Source organism: Pelecanus crispus, chromosome 2 (genome assembly GCF_030463565.1).
Source record: "Pelecanus crispus isolate bPelCri1 chromosome 2, bPelCri1.pri, whole genome shotgun sequence".
NCBI lineage: Eukaryota > Metazoa > Chordata > Aves > Pelecaniformes > Pelecanidae > Pelecanus > Pelecanus crispus.
The window spans coordinates 136,947,672-136,964,376 of record NC_134644.1 but is presented as its reverse complement, the minus strand read 5'-3'; the positions used below and the strand labels follow the sequence as shown (position 1 = coordinate 136,964,376).

General features: G+C 41.7%; 1 protein-coding gene across 1 annotated transcript in view; it reads left to right on the top strand.

The window, feature by feature from the left end:
- The first annotated feature begins 550 nt into the window (after positions 1–550).
- CPA6 (carboxypeptidase A6) overlaps positions 551–16,705 on the top strand; it is a 47,793-nt gene continuing 31,638 nt past the window's right edge. The window contains exons 1-2 of the mRNA XM_075705680.1: positions 551–619; positions 13,904–14,028. Of these exons, the coding sequence (XP_075561795.1) occupies positions 584–619; positions 13,904–14,028 (161 nt within the window). The 5' untranslated portion in view covers positions 551–583. The remainder of the gene's footprint in view (positions 620–13,903; positions 14,029–16,705) is intronic.

The following is a 16,705-nucleotide window of genomic DNA, read 5'->3' as shown; positions in this document are numbered from 1 at the left end:
CAAATCTTCTCAGCATGTATGAACAGCTTTTCTTTCACAGAATTTTTGCAAGCTTTAATGGATAAAGCAAAAGGCATGCCCCTGATATGAAGGTCACCTCTCTTCTGAAGTCATCCCCTCTTTAGTACATGAGAACACTGGACTCTTCAAAGCCCATTAAATGTTTAAACATACAAAAGCAATGTATCTTACCTAATCTTGTCCTCAGAAACAGATTGTTTGTTTTTGGAAAAAAAAAAAATGTTTTGATCTGAGGCAGATATTTAGTATGGAAGATGTCAGCCTGAATGGTTTAAATTCAAAGGAATGAACGAAAGTATTTACATAGAAATGGAGGGTCCAGCTGACACCCTGAACTGTAAAGAGTAAATAATTTCTATGGAAGTGCATAATCCAGGGAGCAAGTTTAGAAGCAGAGCTCCAGTTCACCCAACAGATGCTGAAAAAGAGCACAAGTACGGTAGCTAGCTGAACTTGTTTACTGTTGCATTGTGCTGCTGCAAAGAGCCCTAAAGTGTTAATTCAATGTTCTGTTATTGGCAGTGATAAAGTCATACGAGTTGTTCCTGAGAGCAAGAGGGAAATGCAGATCCTGAGGGCTGCATTTAACAAGCTTAAGGTGAGTTTGATTATTTTCGTCTTCTTTTTCTGATCTTTGTTGAAGACTGTAGTGGGTTAACTGACATGTCTTTCATTTGGCACTTCAATCTATTTTATACTCTGGAAAGCAGCCTTTGCCCATTAAATTCCTAATTTCCCAATAAAATAGTGTAGGAATTAGATTCATCATGCCTGACAGTTTTAACAAGAAGCACTTATTGCCTTAAAATAATATAGGTACCACGCTTGCAAATTTGCTTTTTTTGCTCTTCCACTTCTTGCTAGCATACATAGTTGCATGCTTCATTATCTGGCTGATGGTTTTATATAAAACACTGAGTTAATTCAAGATGTGAACACACAGAGGAATAGGAAAAAGGAAGTAGCTTCAATTTGAGAATCTCTTTGGCAGAATGATTTTCTAGAGGCACTCTAGTTGAGAGAGTGTCTACAAGACTCACTAGCAAGCCAAAAACTTTCTTCCCTGGCCTTTTCCTGCAGATGTAAATGAAAAGCAATGGTGCCACTGTAGCAGCGCAGCACAAGAGCACTCTACAGCGTGCTGCTTTGCCGGCACAGCTAACGAAGGCACAGGCAGTCTTCCCACAGCAGTGTGGCCCATTATCTCAGAGGAGGATGTCCCCATCCTGTAAGCCAGGTCTCTGGCCCCTGCGACAGCATGGAACGGACCGCACCATGCACATGCGCTGCCCTCAGGCACTGGGGGAGGAACAAGCCTCATTAATAGTCTCCAACACACAGCCTAACGGCAGCAGAATCAGTGAAGTAACAACTTGATCGCTATGTTGAGCTTGTTCCAGGAGCTGAACGCGAGTCCCAGGCTTTGCCTCTTCCCTTGTGTTAGCTCATACGCTACTTGAGCCCGGCAGGCAACAATTGACTTCTCCCTGTACCTATGAAGGTAAAGGAGTTTGATGGGTAGCCTTACAGGCAGCATGGGCACAAGGTAAAGTCATTTGGCACAGCAAAGTCAAGCCTTCATTTGTGTCTGGCTGAAAGGAGCTGTATGGACATAGACAAAGGAACACGCTGGTAACTTTGGCAGTCCTGTGACATACACTTTTGGGTCACAGCGGAACACCAGTGGTACCAAAGTGATGGGAGCATGTGCAAAACCTCCGGGCTGCTCACTGCCTTCAACTCCAGCAAACTATTAGGCAGTCTGTGATGGATCTCTGTCTCCATTGTTGAAACCGGATGTAAATGATTGTGTTCTCACTGAGGCAAAGAATGAAAGTGCATACAATTTTCTAGTCCAATAGTTAACATCTGGGATACAAGTAAATCAAATCTCAGTCCACATACCAAATCAAACAAAATTAAGACCTTAGAAGAGCTCTTACACCCTCCTGAAAAGCATTCCATCTTTCAGTTACGACAAAGCTTTCTTGCTACCATTTTTTAAGAAAGTGGACAGAGCTACCTTAGGTCCCTCAGCCCAGGAGGTGGCTTACTGCTGCGAATACTCCAGCAGTCAAGACATTGATGCCTTACTAGCTTTAATGAGGAAGGCTGAGGCTCTGTTCATCACCTCTGTGTTTCTTAACAATATGTTCAGTTAGCTCCCCGCTCAAGATGCTATCTTTTGTAAACCCCATTCTCAAGACATCCAATGTGTGCACATGTTGCATGAGGAATTTCAGTCAGCAGAGGCAGTGTCGCAATATGATGTATTGTAGCACTTTGTATTGTAATGCCCAACTGTCCTAAAGAATATTGTCTTTTCTGCAGTGCTTACTAAAGGCCTGACCCTCAACTGTGAATGTTACTGTAATACCCCAAAAAGGATAATTGTTTTACTCCCAATTAGGAAAAAAAATCTTAACCATAAACCCAAGAAATACATGTGGAAGCTGGTTTTTGCATTAATTTCTTCCCCCTGGATGCTGGAACATAAAGAGGGAGCACATGTGTTTTTTCCTTTCTCCTCATATTGCAAACCCTGTGAAGCAAAAGGGTTATTCACCTTCCTGCAACTGTTTCTCATTACAGAGCTCCCTTAGGCTCCCAGAAAGAGATTCCTTCACCCAATTCCATCAAAGTGGGAGCAGTAGAAACTTGAATAAATAATTGCATACTATAACTCTGAGAGCAGGATAATAAAATTTTGGTGAACTGCATCGGAATCTGACTAGTTAATTAGAAAGTGATTGATTCTGATGAGGTAGTAAGCTGAGGAGGTTGAAGGGAAGATTCAAAAAAGAGAGAGTATTGACACACAGTTTCATGAAAACAAGCTGGGTTTGGCTGCATTTCAGGTCTTAGGGCTCTTCCATCTGCAGCTGCTTCCCTGCCCATCTACATGGGGTCAGACAGAAAGAGACACCTGGGGGGCTAAAAAGTAATGGATGTGTTTAACATTAACTTACCATTATCTTTTCCCCCCCCGAAAAAAATCTCAAGTTATTCACTCATGAAGGAGTGGATCAGCAATGACACTTCTTCAAGTGCCATGTACTCACAATACTGGCAAAAGTCAGTAGCGGCTGCAAGTCATCAGCCCCTCTGAAGAACTGTGTGTTTAGGGTCGTGCAATTTTTTAAGTCTCCATGTCAGTCTCCCCGTCCTCCCCCAGACTTCCAGAGTTTGAAACCCAACCGACGGCGGACTTATGTTCAATTTTTTAAACATGAGTCTTTAAGCGCAATGCTGATGATGTACTCAGGAGAAAAATGGAAGACACTGCACAAAAAAAAAAACCAGTAGTGCAAAATAAGCTACAAACAAAGCCCAGATATAGTCCTGTTGCTGTCTTAACACACCGTGTCTGACAAACAACAGAGATATGAACAGGGCGATCAACAATGTACGAATTGCTGTAATTACAAGTATTGCGCTTTGGATTTTTGCATTTTAGAGTCAGAAAACCAGAATTGGTTTAAGACACATCTCTGAATCCACTTTGGTTTGACCAGTAAATTAATACCAGCCTGTCATATTACTTACATGTTCTGTTCCTCAAGAGAAAAATAAAGCTGGAACCAGGATCCTTTCAAGACAGAACAGTTTTGTACCTAAATAACCATCAAATAGCACCAATTTCACTTTTTTTTTTTTTTCAGAGAAAGTATTTTGGAATTAACTGCAAGTAGTTTGTCTATTGAAGAACATTAATGTTTTATTTAAAGCCATTTGAAGACTTCATCCTGAGTTATGATATGGCCTGATAGTATTCTCCACCACTGTCAGTATTAGAACAAGAAAAGCCAGTGAAAATAAGTTACATCACTTCCATTCTCAAAGTGAGAAGGATACCTGCACTTGGGTTTAAATTCAGACATATGTTTCTCTACCCTGGCAAGTTGGTCTACTAGAGATAAGGTGTATTTCAAAGGTACCAAAAGTTATGCTCTCTAGTGATGTCAGGATTAGTCCCCATTAGTCAACCCAAAGAAACGCAGAAACTGCAGTGCAAAAGTCAAGTTTGGGGAGCCCAGTTTGCCCCCAGTGTGATCCATGCACAACTTAAATGTTTTGAATAAATTCCCAGGACAGTGCAAACACAGAGTAGATTCTGCACAAATGGATCGTATTCTCGTTGCAGGATTTCCTTGCATACACTAGACCATCTACACTGGCAAGGGAAAAAGAAGGCAATCCTTCCTGTCCCAGGCGCCCTCCTCACTGTGTCTGGTGGAGGGAGCTTTACTATAGACTCGTGGTATTCGATGTTTATTCCAGCCATTTCCTTTTGCCTTTAAAATCTACACTTGTAAGGCAGAGTCACTTAGCCTTTGCTTCTGGCCTTTCATAATCCTAAGAATTAAAAGGAAAACTTATCTCTGTCCAGTTCAAATGAGCGTATCCTTCTGAAGGGCTTTATCACAAAGAAGTTTGAGAAAATTATCCCGATGGTCCTATTACAAAGCAGTATGTTTTGGTGTCAGGCAGAGAATAAAGCAAATGCAAAGACACCCCTTCTTATCACCCACTGATTTGGACAAAGGGAAAGCAATCAGGAAGAAAATAAACGGGCACTGGAAAGAGTGGCAATGTATATTTTCACTCATTTTGTTTTATCTACCTGTTTCTTAATGACTGTCCTTACCACTGATTTTTCCCGAGTAGATTTTGTCATTTACAGCCTACTCTAGCTGCTTTCTTTACAAACACCAGGGCAGTGGGGAAAGAAGCGGAGAGAGCTTTGCCTTCTGCCATGCTGAAGCCAATGCCATAGAAGTCAGCAGGTTGCAAGATCCAGCCCTTTGGGAAGAGGATCAGAAACAAAAGGAGTCCTTTCTTGAATGTACATTTACAGAAACCTACACTGAGACATCCTTAAAGGGTCATCTTGGAATTGGCTATATATCTCGATCTATTCTATCATAGAATATGCCGCCAGTAATTAACTTGGCAGTCTAGCCACAGTGTGACAAAACTCGCAGAAGAAGTTGGGCGACTACTCAGGGGCTTTAGTCCAGATGGAAACCTTTTCATCTCAAACAGGACTGCTCTTCTACCAATACCTGCGCTGTAAGGTTAACTCATACACTTTTACGGAAGGTGTAGTCCCTTCAGACTTTTTAAATTTAGCATCTGGAGCTCCTTATGAGGGATATTTGCCCCTTTTTTTAAAGGGAAAAAAAAAAAGGTGCATATAATGCTTAGTGTAATAAACCCCTGAAACCTGCCTGAAGTGTATAGGCTCTGCTACAGTACAAATGCCATTGCTTATACTGAGCGAATAATGGATAATGAATGTTTCATTCCACACGTTTAACTTTTGGTTCATGAATTGCCCAAAGGCAAATCACATTAGTCATAATCACTTGGTGAGTAATTTCCACAAATTAGTTTTGGTCTGTAGCTCCATTGCCCACAGTGCTTTGTTATTAATCATTATTATAAATTGATTCCTTCACTGGCTGGTTCTGTTAACTTGTAGGTGACAAAATATTGCTTTTTTCCCTGATGGGGTGAGCATAGCATGTAGACCTGCACTGCCAGTAAAAATAGCCAGCCCTACAGATTAAAATTTGTCTGCTGTGAGTTCTGTAAAGTTGCTTGAACTTGCATGTATTCAACCATTAAACTCGTCCACAGTAACAAAGCAAAAAGGAAGCCTAAATATACTGAGTCCGATCGGCCACCATCCCAGCCTGCAAAGCAGCAGGAGGTGGCTCTGGCCCTGAGCGCTCTTGCCCCAGACAGGCGGAGCAGGGTCCCCTGCGCTCCCCCTGCCAGCCCCCCTCTGGGACCACAGTACCACAGTACCACCATCCATCCGGAGCACATCCTCAGAAAGCTCTTACGCATCATGCACTGCCGTGTATGCAACTGTTTCTTAGGGCAGTACGTGTCTGAGGTCGTAAGAAACGAGGTGGGTGGGGAACAGAGAGTCATGCTGTTTTTCAAGGCAGGAGATGCCAGTTTCTGGTTTTCACTAAGTGACAAAGGTAGTAGCAGCTGGGAGATGCCATCAGTATGTATACAGCAGTATGTATCTCTTGTCTCCAGCATGTTCCTACATCAAGTTTCTTTCAGTTTCTGTGGGGAAGGAAAATAAAGAGCCTGGTAATGGTGCTTCCCACCAGCAGCACCACCCCACACCCTTGAACGCCTTTTGCACAGTCCCTATGCCAAAGACCACCGGAGCAGATATGATGGTGAGTATGACAGGGGTAAATGATGGTAGAGCTGCTTCTCCACCTTCCGTGTAAGATAAGTATGTTGCGTAGCAGTGTTAAGGAACATTTTCATATGGTTGTGATAGGCTAAAATGCAGCAAACTCCTTAGCAATTCAAGTACAAACTGATGGAGTTACATATTTTTCTAGCTATAGATCACTGTCACAGTTTTTGGATTGGCTGCTGCTCTAACGCAATCACAGGCACTGATCTTAAATTTTAGATGTTCTGCTGCAGTCCTTTGCTCTTACAAATACTATGTCTTTTTATAGCTATGGTACAAATCTTTGTTCCTGATCCAGTGTTTAAGATCAGAAATACCTTTTTGCAGGTTCACTGTTTCACACTAATCATTTGCAAATTATTACAGTAATTGACAAACAAAAGAGAAATATTTAGGATGACAGTACCACAGTGACCTGAGTATTACAGAACTGCCCACTCTCTGTCCCCTCGGGCTCCTCTTGTCCATCCGTTGTCCCTCTGCCTCATGCACCTCTCCAATGGTTGGGTATTGTCTCCTGCTCTTTCTTGTTTACGAGACAATTTGAGGAGCCTGTGGCTGATTTATGAGCCCTTTCATGCTTTTAATTCTGTTGGACCTGACTGACAGAAACAACTGTCACATTCCCAAGTGCTTTGCAAAGAAACCAGGATTTGCTCGGGTCCTCAGAGCCAGCAGATTCTGTTTATCTGCTCTGGAATTTTCCTTTGTAAGCATTATTTTTGAAGTACTACTTCATTTGAGCCTTGACTGATAACTTCTACTCCATCAGTGGCCTACAAGCACTTTTTACCACATACGCCTGGCTGAGATCTGGGCTGTTTGTATAGGTGCCAAAGAAGCTACTGCTCTGTGAACATTCCTGGCATAATAGAGTTAGACCACTCATTCTTCAGTAGCTTTTACAAAAGAAATTCCTGGGCACAGCCAGGCACTTCTTTAACTTTGGGAGGAGCCAGCCTAGCAGGCCTTGAAGCCACAACTCCATCCCCTTTTGTTTGTTTTCTAGCCCCTATAGCAGCTGCTTATCCATTGTAATCCCTGAATTGATTCTGTCATTGCCGTTCAGGGAATCAGAAAAATATCTCATAGGAGAAAAGGATCACTTGGCTATAAATCTGATAGTTACAGCTCCATAGGCAAATGCTGAAAAAGGCTTCAGAGAACAAAAGCCCATCTGAAAATGCAGTAAGAAAGCCTGTCAGCCCAAATGGAGCTATTCCTACTTCGCAGAAGGAAAGAGTTAGCTCAGTAGCCAGGGCTGTGTGCATTTGACGTTGCACATACAGCAAATGTATCTATGTAGCCAGATGCTTTAGTCCTCAGTCCAGATTTTACTCTAACTCATAGTTAGGGTTCCGGTCAGATACGTGTAGAATATTTCAGATACACAGGGAACATAAGGTGACAAGAGAGGTTATTCATCAATATATCAGAATACGAGTCTGTAAACCACTTGCCAGGCTCGGAAGGAAAACAGTATTCCAGGAAAACTTTAGTAGGAAGATGCAAGGTAGAGCAGGAGAGCCCAGGTAGTGAGTGTATTGTCCTCACAAGATGCATAAAGCCTGGACTTTCTGAGATGGGAGGAATCTGCTTCCTCTTGTACTGGTGAGGAAGCCTGAGTCCAAGCTCAACAAAGTCATCAGCACAGCCCCAGTGGGAGCAGGATCAGACCCAGGGCTTACTATTCCATTTGTTATGCAGTGCAGCAACAACTACAAAGTGAAACAAGGCATAAATAGTTCAATAAGAAACAAAACAGAGTTTTGGTTTGTTTTTTTTAATGAGTCTGTTAAAGAATGTTTCACATCTTTCAAATACACTTAGCCCAGTGGCATCTGTACTTGTAAGAACGGATATTCAATTACTGTATAATTGTGTATGAGTTTTTCCTCACTGACTCTCTTGAGGAATAGCCTACGACTTCTTTTCTGCAGCATAGAGCCCTGTGTAAAATTATACCAGTGTAAGGAAAGTGGCAAGACCATTACTGTGTTATAGTTCCACAAAGATCTGCAAAACTCAAAACTTCAAGCTGTGCATTGTTCGCATTCTGTTCCTGCCAGTGTTACGGCTGCTGCAATCCCATGAATCAATCCCAATTTATTGGCACAATTATTCTTACCAACCTCACTGAAAAGCAAATAAATACTGAAAAGTTAGAGCCAATTAAATGTCTAGTGTGCTCAATCAGCAACTTAAATTACTTTGCACCAGCAACTAGGACTGCCTTCTAGAAAGCACAAGGAATCTCACACTTAATTGCCACTGGACCATTTTGCTGCACGTAAAGGGCAGCTGAAGGAGGTTTGCAGCCAGGACTGTCAATTAAGTTCCTTAATTGGCAGGAGCAAGTGAGGATGAAATCAGTCCTGATCCTGAAAATATTTGCAAGGGTGAAGACATTAAAGAGGAGCAGTTCTACCCTTTCCAGGTGAACTACAGCACAGCTATAATTATGCACCGGTGACAGTGAGCAGGAGTCATATTTCCTTCATTCTTTCTTTGCAAATGTACCAACAGAAGGCTAAAATTCTGTTGCACACTATATATGTGCGTGCGAGGGGTGTTTGTGTACATACATATATGTGACTATGTTGCTCGTGTGTTATGTGATGAGGCCTCCGATAGTCCTCTGACATCAGTGAGATGAGAGCAGTTTCTACTTCTTCTATTCTCTACCTTCTACTCTCAGATTTCTAACTGAAAACAAATCTAATGAGTTTCAGGAATGCTTAGGGTGTTTATGTGTCTATACACGAGCATATGGAAAATCCATACATCCTGAGAGAGCCCGTGACACACTGAGAGAGCCCATGAGCAAAGAGCATCACTGCTTGCATTACTGACTGCACATTCCCTTTTACAAGAGGCTCAGAAATGCCAAGCCATTTCAACTGATGGCATCATAACAATAACTATATTCTGAACTTTACAGTTGACAGCATTTCTCAAAGAAATCTGTTCATAGTGATGTTAAGGACAAGGCCAGCTTTGGCACATGTATTGCTGTATACAACTCAGTAAGTATAAAAACTGGAATTGCTAGGTAATAAAGCATAACAAAACTACTGTCTTCATGGGGTATAACACAGATAAATCACATAAACAATTTTGTCCAGGTACTAAATGTAAATTATGGCAGAGTTATTCTAGTTATTTTCAATGAGAAGCATCAATCATCTCTTTTGATCGATACACGATCTCAGACCTGATGTGAGCACTAAGCATCTTCCTTTCAGGCTAAATGGAAGAAGAAATTAAACACCTGTTTACGAAAGGGTAGTGAGGAACAATGGGAGGCTACTGCCCAAGAAAATGGCTTTAATTACAAAGTATGAGCTGGACTAAGCCCTGTGGTCTAAAGAAGCTGGGAATTTCTTTCAGTGACTTGAACAAAAAAAAAAAAAAAAAGGACTGTGGAATTTATGCAGCCCTGAGTGTGTTCCTGGGGAAAAGCAAGGAGACTCCTTTCTTCTTGGGCTCCCTTTCCATAGGCACAGAACAAGCTGGAGGAAGACCTGGAACTATTGAAGAAAAAACTCCCTGCTCTGCTTTCTGTCTTGGCAGGGCAACAGACCTTTGTGTACACCATTTGTGATATGTAGGATTATACCAACGAACTGTTTGTATTCTTGGAAAATTATTTGCATCTTTTTTAATTTTGGAAGAAATTCTGAATTCTCTTAGCTCAGCACCCAAATCTTTTTAAAATATTTGTCCCTTTGCCTTGTGCTGACTTTTCATCACCATACTGACGAAAAGCTAGAGACTTGACTAATGAGTTCAGGGTTGCTGTAGCTTGGAAGATGTCCAGGTAAGAGCTGATACATTTATACTCTTGAGCTGTCTTTAACACCTCAGTTTAAAGAGAAAATGCCTACAAGAAAACCCAAAGAGTGTTGGCTTTCCTAAGCACAAGTTGAATCCCAGGGACTTTTATGGGACAAGTGAGGTTGGAAAAATGTGCAGTTAAAAAAGAATACTTACTATGTAGGCATGATAAATAATCTTTTATACCTTCTTTGTTAAATAAACCAATAATGTGTTTAAATCCTCTGGGAAAAGGGAGCTGTCTGTATGCTTTTACATACCATTACTTCTCATAGAAAGCAAGTCAGGATGCTTGTACCTCCAGTGAGATTCTGGGAGAGAGCATTTGCTGGGCATCTGTGGAGCCAGCACTGTCCCTGAGAACAGGTACCCGGAGTTACACCTGAGTGCAGCAGCAGGCGCTGAGTAATTGGTCTCCAGGTCCCAAGTCTGATCCTGCTGAAAAATCCTGCCTGGGCTCTGCTTATTGTCCAGTGGCTTAAAACATCCCAAGACCCTCTAAAGGCAACCTGCTGCCTGAGAGATAGGAAAAGATGTGCAAAGTAGACAGTTCTGCAAAGGAGATGAGAATATTTAGGTTTGCAGACATACTCCAAAGCATATCTATCTTCCTCTAGCCTCAAGATACCAGGTAGATTTTGAGGTTCAAATATTTGGCTGTGTGTTCAGGGGATTCTGTAGGATTTCTGCATCTGTTCATTTTGTAGCTGGAGAATCCTGCCCCTCACCTAGCAAATCCCACCACCCACACAGCAAATAAATGTGTTTTGGCACTGACTGGTACACCGTCCATAATGCTATATAATAGCTAATGTGTAATGTGTGGGGATAACAACGCCCCATCGCAGATAGTAAAGCGGATAGGAGAACAATTAATACCACTACCACTTGCCTAGCCAGCAGAGCCCAGCATGGAAATCCAAGACATGCTTGCCAGAGCAATGGCGCTGAAAGAAGAGTGATGACTCCAGTGGAGCCCTCAGTGTCCATGGGAGATGCAATGATGAAGTCTCCTAAAGTTGACAGTGAGTAAAGGATAGTTGGACTTGCTCAGTCCAAACATGCCTGCTCTGAAATCCATCTTCTGTCAGTTTTCATGCGCTGTCTCTATGTCACACCAAGGACAAGCTGAAAGCTGCAATATAAATAAGGTGTCTGTTGGAGAAATGTGTTTCTTGTTATATGCTTTATAAAGCAAAATCAAGTCAGCAATTGAAGTGGTGCTCTGGACAGCACAGGTAACATCTCCCAGATGAGCGCTGAATGCTTCGTTTACATTGCAAAGGATGAGAAGTGGGAGTCCAAATAGGGAACTGAGCCGAAGAGGGGTGATTTGCATTCTAAAAATGGGATTTTTTTGTCTCACTTCCAGGACCATGCCAGGAGTGAAATACTGCATTTTCACCAAAAGAGGATAGCGGTGTGCAATATACCGCTGATTTCATTAGTTAAAAGAAGATTGGTCTGCTTTTGATATTCCCTTGCAGCCAGTAATGTGAGGGACAATTAGAATACCTCAGAAATTAAAAAGCTGGGTGATCTTGCAACCAATAGTGTGAATATTGGTTGGTTTATCCCCTCCATGATGATAGAGAAATTCGCCAAAATTAATCCTAAGTAACTATCAAGAACAAAGACAAGTTTCAGGTATATCTCAATCGTGATTTTTTTCTTTTTCATTTTCGTAACTTCTGTTTCCAGTTTTGTGTGTTTAGATATTGCAGTTGGCCAGGAGACACTTCACTTCAGTTGCTCTTAGCTTGTGTATAACAATTTGTTGTTATTTTTATAAAGATGGCTCAAGCTGAGTTGATTGATACGCTGTTACTCCAAGAGCAACAAACTTACCCACTGTGATGTGTATTTTTAGGGATAAATCTTAAAAGTCAAATACACATTTCTAATTAACCATGTGTGAAATCAACCATGTTGCATTAGGGGGGAATTTCACTGGATGCCTATAATTAATCAAAATATGAAAGATAGATAAACTAACAAACATAAGGTGTTAGCGCAGTGAGAGGATCTTTATTTATAAGCAGCATTTAGCACCATTTAATTCATGAGTTCGGTTTCTACTGACCATCTGTCATAGCTGCTGTCAGCTTCACAAGCCTCGTGAACTTTGCCAGTCCTGGTGTTAGACTTCAAAAGATGCTGCGCCCACCCACCACTATCACACGGATCCATAGACCATATTGTGGCAGCGTGACACAATGACTGGTTTTGGCAGGAATAGAAGAGGCTGCCCCTGCGTTTCAGTTTTTCTCCTTCCAAAGTAGCAGGCATTTAATGGGATTAACTGGACTAAAGTCACTACTGCTTGAAGAGGTAGCATCAGGTTCAGCATCAGATGCCTTCTCGGTAATCGGAATATTCTTACTCAGGGCCATTTGAGAAATGGTGGGAGCTAACCGCCTGTTGCAAGATTGTACTCTCTTCTCAAACAAGGTTCATAGCAAGACCAGGTGAAATGCAGTAGATATTTCCAAAATAGCTTCTATGGCATAGAAGACGTCAGGCACTTTTAAAATATAGGTTGTAAAAACCTTCTTAGAAACCTGGAAAGCAAGTAAGGCAAGGGACACTCATGAGCTGCATCCATGACTTTCATCAATGCAGCCTAGCACAGCTGATTGCAATAAACTTCAAAAGATATTTATCAAGTATTAATTCTTCTTAAACTATCTTTAAGAAATGTGGGGACATGGTAGTCCCTATCAACTCCCCTCTTTGTATTCAGCTCACAAATACATCTTTTTAAGGCCTGTGGATCTTGACTTGCATATTTGTCACATTGACACAGAGGTTGTTGCTGAGACTCCTTCCCATAGTCTCCTGTGGCTATCCAGCAGCTCTGAGAAGAGGTTTGTTAACTTTTTGTTCTCGCCACAGTCCTCACACTGCCTGAACAGGAACTGTTCTCCCCTCTGCTGAAGAGTACGTGCATCTGTTGTTGGTACGGCTGAGCAGGACAACAATATTTTGCCTCAGGGTGCAGAACACTTGAGTTTCAAATCCCTGCTTGCAAACTCTCTTGCTTTCTTGAAAATTCATGTTCTGGGCTAAAATTTCCAAGTGTATTTCAGATTTGGCAACAAAAGAAAGTAAAAATGGACAGGAAGCATCCCTTAGGTATGCCAGATGTAGATAGCACATTAATAATTATGGTATCATTTAGTAGCTATTGTTTTTTACAAGATTATAATTCTTTGAATACCTTAATCCTGTTATTTTGACATTTCATGTTAAATTATTGGGTAGATCACAGCTTCCTTCCTAGTACTGGTGACCTCCTGTTACTGACCTCTGATCTGCTTATTATCAAGCATAAAACTTGGGTACACTTCGCAAACAACACTGGTATATGCTATGCTTTCTACCTCTCTTTAGCGTTCTTTTCTTAGTAAAAGAAAAGATGGCAGTGAGCCCTCGTGAACATAGAAAATACCTTACGAAATAAAAAAGACTCACGGACTCCATAGGAGCTAATACATAGGGAATGTATAGTAGTCTGAGGAGGCACATGAAGTTGGAGGTAGCTTTTGTTTCGAGCTGTTTGAGGAGGCACATTCCTGAGACAGCTCTCTCTTTCTGTTGGCAAATCCCCCATCAGAGTTGTGGTAAGCTGGACGCAATCATTCCTCAAAATCTGCTCCGTTAGCACAGATGTCGAGCTGGACCAGGCAATACAGTTTTATTGTCTATACCATGCCTAGAGTGTCTGCCTACATAGCTTCAAGCGTGCCATCTCCTGGATTTCCCCACCTCCACTGAATGCATATGAATTACAGGTTGGTTCCTGCACTACAGGTGGACCTGTGGCAGCCCAGCAGCCCCTTCCACATTGTCGAAGGTATGGTCACCGACGTGCGAGTACCACAGAACACGTCCCGAAGTCTGCTGCCCTACCTCCAGCAAGCAAACATCCAGTACACGTAAGCCTGTGCTTCGCTTTCCGCGCCTCGCTCCAGAGATCTGGCCTCCAAGGCAGGTCTGCGTCTACCACGCCAAGTGCGCTTGAAAATATGTTCCACACCATAGCAATTAGACTGGCAGACAGCTAGACATTGCCAAGAAAATAACCATTTTAATGGGAGAACAGCAAATCTCCCACAGGCACATAGTTTTAATTAAATGTCCTCCTTTGGAGTCAAGCTGAAGTGTTTTCAATGTATATGAAATCACATCTGTTAAGAGAGGGATGGTAATTACTAGTTCTACAGCCTGCTTTGCCTCTCTCTGTATTTAACAGGAGCAAGGTTTGTTTGCAAGTGTGCTGCAAACGCGGAGGCAAGCCTTCATGAATTATAAAGGAATGTACTAGTTCTGTTTCATAACTCTCCATTCCTCGTGACCCAACGCAAGTCATACAGAATAAACACATGCTGAGGATCACACATCATTGATAGCGTTTCTTAAAAGCATTCAAGACAGTTTTGGAGTGTACTTACCATTTCATATTTATCAATATGATATATTAGACAAGAGTAATGATCTTGTCATTAAAGCCTTTTCAGTGAGATGCTGAAGCATCTGAATAATCAACTGATGAGTTATTTGAATTCTCAAACATTTGCTGAATAAAGCCTTATGTGAGGCTATTTATACTTATTTCTCAGTGAGAAGAGGATGGTGCAAATCATACTGTATATTATATGTACTGTTATTGGAATTCCATTTTTATTATAACAATGGTCTCTTATTAATTTGTCATTCTAAAAAAACAAAAACAAACATAAGGAAATTAATTACGCAGGCTCGGTAGCTGAAATTCAGAGTGACTTTCATGTGGGTTCAACCTGCTTCAGTTTTGTTTGTGTTTAAAAATGAGACAGAGATTTCTGTAATTGTTTTCCTGTGCTTATGCAAAAAATGTCCCCTAATTACTGTGCCCTAGCAGTTGTATTCACGTCTGCTGCTGTTCCTGCTCACAGTAATCACCTTTAATGAAATGACAGAAGGCCATTTTATATGTGTTATAAACACCCCCTGTACTTGGAGACCTTTACTTGGGTTGCAGAGCAGAGTGGGCAAGCGCAAGAACTGCGAGAGCGAAGGGTCTCTGGAGTTTACCTGAAACAACACACTACAAACACTAGGATAACATTACATTAATTTCCCACAGGGAAAATTTCCTCTCTGACATTTGGCACACAAGTTGCGTGCACTTAGAAGGGAGCTGGGCAGCATTTTGTCAGCTCCACGCCGTTTCTTTGCTCTCCCTTTTCATCTCCCCGCTGCCTGTGTCGGACTCCTTGTCCGCTGGGTCCCAGCCATCAGAAGCAAAACCCTGCAAAGCCTCCGACGAGCGTGTGCTTGTCCTGACAAGCCTCCTGAGAGCTGTAACTCCACAAGAGCTGGCAGGATTCACCATGAGAGCAGCAACAGATATAGTCAGGGAGCGGCAGGAGCGGAGCTGCCGGGGCAGCCAGGCACAGCCGTGCCCACGGCGCAGCTGGGGTGGGGACCACAGCCCTGAGCTGAAGTGCAGCTCCACAGCCAAGGGGCTGAGGCGCCAGGCAAGGTTTCATACAGCAACTTTTCTCATAGCTGTTTTTCACAATTTTTTAAATTTTATTTTATTTTTTTTTATTTTATTTTATTTTATTTTTGACACATTATTTGCAAAGGAGTTAAATTGCTACATCTCTTTTGGAACTGGAAAATCTGAGGCAAACCCCATGTAAAATTTCAGCCTGACAGAGTGACATTTGCCTAAATTATGACAAATTTCTAAAGACAGGAAACATTAAGCAGCCCTAATAATGAACAAGGTGACCAGCCCTTGCCTGTTAAGACAGGCTTGTCTGTCCCAGTGTTTGACGTTATGACAAGAAGACGGTCGTGAAAACAAGCCAGGCATCAGATAAACTCTTACTGCACCAAGTTGCCTTGGTTGTAAGTTCTCTGGCAACAAAGCCACTTAGGTTGTATTCAGACCTGAGGGACTTCACAGCCTGTGTTACAAGCACACACAGTACACAGTCATTTAAGAGTAAAGATCATCAAATCTCATTTGGAGTACAGACACATAAACAATCAGGAGTTGTGAAATTAAATCCATTATTGTAAAAGTGAACAGAGCTTGATTCTGGTAGGTACTTGCACTAACCAGAATTCAGCAAAGCAAGCAAGTATTTTTTTAACGTATTAGATGCCCTAATGTCTTGAATAAAACCATTGCTTTAATGTAACTACAGTCTTAAATGCTTTACAGTACTGGTCTTAGAGTGTATAGCACTTTGCAAGTCAAGACTGTAAGCCCTTAGTTTGCTTAATGAAAATTCCTGATGTAGAACAATGTAATTCCTAATTATACAATTACTTCACTAATACATTTGAAGATGGGGATAACCTTTACTTTGATCTTATATGTAGACAGACTTACTATCTTTGCAGTATCTGCTGCACAGTTGAGTTAGGATCAGAGTCAATGCAGTTTCTTTCCATCTTTTTCCAACCATTGCAGCTAATGTCTATAAAACTTTAAAAGGTTGAATGTGACCATCGTTTTACAGGAATGATGAATTAGTGGTGTGGTGATTACATATTGCCATGCTTTAGGAGAAGGTGGCATACAAGGATAACTCAGTTTTACAGTGATGTTGTTAC